This window comes from Austrofundulus limnaeus, unplaced genomic scaffold, assembly GCF_001266775.1.
Source record: "Austrofundulus limnaeus strain Quisiro unplaced genomic scaffold, Austrofundulus_limnaeus-1.0 Scaffold62, whole genome shotgun sequence".
In the NCBI taxonomy this organism is placed as follows: domain Eukaryota; kingdom Metazoa; phylum Chordata; class Actinopteri; order Cyprinodontiformes; family Rivulidae; genus Austrofundulus; species Austrofundulus limnaeus.
In genome coordinates this window covers 2,102,553-2,106,417 of record NW_013952464.1, presented here as the reverse complement: position 1 = coordinate 2,106,417, position 3,865 = coordinate 2,102,553, and the positions used below count along the sequence as shown (strand labels likewise).

Sequence of the window (3,865 nt, the reverse complement as noted above, 5' to 3'; positions counted from 1 at the left end):
ATATATATACTACTTTTAATGCAAACATGCATTAAAAGGCACCTTTCAGGCTATTTTCTGCAATTCCCTTGTTTTTACTTCAGGTGTTCGGGTTTCTCAACTTCGTCCTTTGGGCTGGAAACATCTGGTTTGTGTTCAAGGAGACCAGCTGGCACAAGGGTTCTTCAAGACTCACAGGCGGTGCCTCTGAGAAACAAGCCGGCACCTTTGCCCAGCAGCCTTACAACCAGGGAAGCTTTGACCAGTCAGGGAGTTACAACGCCCAGGGAAACCTGGACCAGCCGTCTGAATACAGCCAGGTGGGGGGTCCCACCTCCTACTCCAATCAAATGTAGCCGTGCTCGTCCTTTAGTGAGTGGCACCTCTGCGTCTGTAGACAAATGCAATCAGAAGCTAAGTAATGAGAAATATGGAAGGTTTGTCATCTGTTGACTCAAACAAATGAAAAAGTACAAGCTCTTTCAGGGTACATTCATCACAGATATGAGTATTGTTGGGTATTATAAAAAAATAGATGTAGTCTTTTACTCCTTCCACCTTGTACTTGTTGAATATTGTATTTCTAGTACTTTAAAACCCATTAGTGACAATTTCTCTGTGTTTGAATATTGACATACACTGTTTTGACCAGATGTCTTTCCTAACCTAGTTTGCACTCCGTATCTGAGGAACAAAGTGCTCTTCATCTAAGTTTTAAAGTGCATGATGTTGTACTGTTTGTGTGCTACTACAGTAAGCTCTCAGTGAAAAGAGGTTAAAAAAAACATGCATTTTAACTTGTGAAAGTTTACATATTTGTCTCTGCTCTGACACATCACTGATAAATTATCAGGTATTACATCCTTTTTTTCAATCTTAACAGGGAACACGTTTTGATAATGATTATGTCGAATTCCAATAGAAATCAGAAAATAATTTGAAGATGTAACAGTTTTGTTTGTCGCATTTTAATATTTCTTAACTGACATTTTGTTTTTCAAASAGTTTCAGTCCACAAATTTAAAAATATTATTTAAAAAAAAGAACTTTCCAAAAGTATTCCGCAAAACATGCCACACAGGATTTGTGCAAGAAAAGAAAAATGTATATGCAACCACTGCAGCCTGCAGTTTCCATATCTTTACCTTGCACAGATTCCATTTGCATTGTTGTACGTGAATGGCTTTTGTGTGTGTGTGTGTGTGTGTTCAAGAAGCCACCGTGGCTGTTTTCTATGCCTCCCTGAGACTGCTGTGAAATTATAAAAATCAGTTCTGCTTTTCTACAGCATGTTTAGAGCATCTATATATTGTTAAAGCCCAGCAAAAGCACAAAAGTACCACGGTTGTAATAGAAAAATATGAAAACATGGGTTTATCTGTACACAAGTAACAGTATTCAGTTTATATTATAAAAAATATGTGTAGTTCATGTATAAAGTTATTGAATGAAAATCACTCGGTTATTGTTAATTTAAAACAACTCAACATCCCCAGCCCTGTGTTTTTGACCCTCTGTKCCTGTCTGCATTTGTGTAATAAGTGAACATTCATGTCTCGTAAAGTTGTCTGCCGCTGGTGACTGATATGTACAGGTTCATGATGTTATTTTGCAGGAMGCCACAATATTAAAGATGTACATACTTGCTTGTCTTTCTGTGTGTCTTCTTAAATCTGACCTGTTGCTTTGGTTTCCAAAAGAAAAGAAGAAACAAAGAGGAATGCAGTGCTGTTGATATCGGATTACACCATTCTCCTGCCTCCTGTTTTTGCCACAATAAACTTGGAGAGGAACAGGATTTCACGCAGATTTTCATGTCAACTATGAAGTGAAAGTGGATGGTCATAGCAGACAGGATGCTTGGATTTGTAAAACACTGGTTTAGGTTGTGACTCAAGGGTCCTGAGTCAAACAAGGGGATCTCAGGAGGGAACAGTCTTTAGGTGAACAACACAAGGTGAGTCTATGTTTACAATGTTCTTGTCATGATAGTTSGTCCTAATTTGAGAGGTTTTTACTGATGCGTTTCTTATTTTTAGGCCCAGAGCCTGCGGTGGTTGGAATCCAGGTTCAAAGAAGGAGAGAGGTGTCCCAGGTCCGTGGAGTTGGTGTAGGAGGAACCGGTGGAGAGCATGCAGGCCACAGGCCAGTGGCAATGTTAGCCTAGGGCCGTGCAACTCCTGCTAATCCTTCCTTGTGTCAGTCGTGCTTGAACAGACACGCAATCAGCAAAAATATTTGAGGYTCCCATTGGTCGAGTTGKCGAAGTCATGCCTTCTCGCACTGCTGACCCAGGCAGATGAGAGCTGAGGAGTCAATCGACACCAGGCAGGAAAAGTTGTAAAGATACTTGAAAATGACTCAACTGGACACTTTTTTTTGCTGGCAACCTGAGAAGACATACTGGAGAGACAGCACTGATCACTTTTTCCAAAGCTGACCATTGAAAGCATCTTAGTGGGTGAATTTCACTATATTAGCTCTCTTTAGCTTAGCAGCAGAAGATATATTCAAYGGGCAATTCCATATCAGAAGGTTCCTTTAGCAGTCCTTAATTTTAAAATTATTTCAGGGAAATTTATTAATAGAAAATTTTCAGTGTTTTTTTTTTTTATTGAAGATTACATTGTAGCAGTTCAGTGCAAGGAGGATGGAGAGAAAGGGAGTGCAAAGCAAATAAGAAGGCGGGAGAGAGAGTGCCAGCGCAAGACCTGGAACAAGCTGGTGAGAAAACTTTTKAAAGGCAAAAAACTCTTCGTTGTTAAGATAAAAAAAAAAGTTAAGTCCCTCGTTGAGTGCAGCAGCAGTCACACTGATCGGAAACACCTGAACTGCTTCTTCAGCTGTAAAGACTGAGGTGCTGTGTTGCAGCAGAGAGGGAGTTAYTGGGTCTAACAAACCCCGGCCTCCTGGATTTTTTAGTTCAGCTAAGTTTGATTAGCACACCTATAATGTTACATTGCAATATATATGTATTAGCTTGGTGCTAGCGCGAAAGTTGACAGGCTAAACTGAGGTGCTCCAATTTATGAAGCAGCTCTATTCTCCTCCATCCACATTTTCAGTGGCAGGCTGAGTCATTTCTACATTCTCCCCTCTGTTAATGAAGGCGCTAGTGAAACCTAGTGAATGTTATCATTTACCTGGAATCCTTTAAAAATTGGCTCTGTTCGTGTGAAAATATACTGTATATACACATACATATGTCAGAATCAGGTTTATTGACCAAGTATTTTGACACACACAAGGAATTTTTTCCAGCAGTTTGTGTGTCTCTAGTATCAACACTGTACAGACACTTAACATAAAATTCACACACATTACACAATATAGAGAAAGATTCACATTATACTTCACTTAACCAAAAACTATATGACAGCAGTATTCAAAGTTAATATTAAGTAATTATACGACAGCAGCAGTGTAGAGGTAGATGATTATGAATAAGGTGCAGTAATGCAGTAATGTAGAAAAAGAGTGATATTATAGCTCTCTGTAGTATGATCTGATGGATGATCAGCTGTTGATGATGGTGATGGCCTGGGGGAGGAAACTGTTCTTKTGTCTGACAGTCTTAGTGGACAGAGTTCTGTAGGGTCTGCAAGATGGGAGGAGGTGGAACATGTTGTGACCCGGGTGAGTGGAGTCTGTGATGATTTTCTCAGCCCGTTTCCTGGTTCTTTCRCRATACAAGTCCTGAATGGAGGGCAGTGAGGCCCCAATGACTTTCTCAGCCRTCCTCACTGTACGCTGAAGCCTGTTCCTGTCCTGCCTTGTGGCTGCTCCAAACCAGACTGTTATGGATGTGCACATGATGGACTCAATGACTGCAGTGTAGAACTGGATCAGCAGCTCCTGAGCTGGCATAGGAAGTACAGTGTCTGCT

The 3,865-nt window shown here is 40.4% G+C and overlaps 1 protein-coding gene across 1 annotated transcript in view; it reads left to right on the top strand.

Annotated features, from left to right (window-relative positions):
• Positions 1 to 1,625, top strand: part of synpra (synaptoporin a) — a 28,107-nt gene extending 26,482 nt beyond the window's left edge. The window contains exon 6 of the mRNA XM_014009874.1: positions 84 to 1,625. Coding sequence (XP_013865328.1) covers positions 84 to 335 — 252 coding nt within the window. The 3' untranslated portion in view covers positions 336 to 1,625. The remainder of the gene's footprint in view (positions 1 to 83) is intronic.
• The last annotated feature ends 2,240 nt before the right edge of the window (positions 1,626 to 3,865 follow it).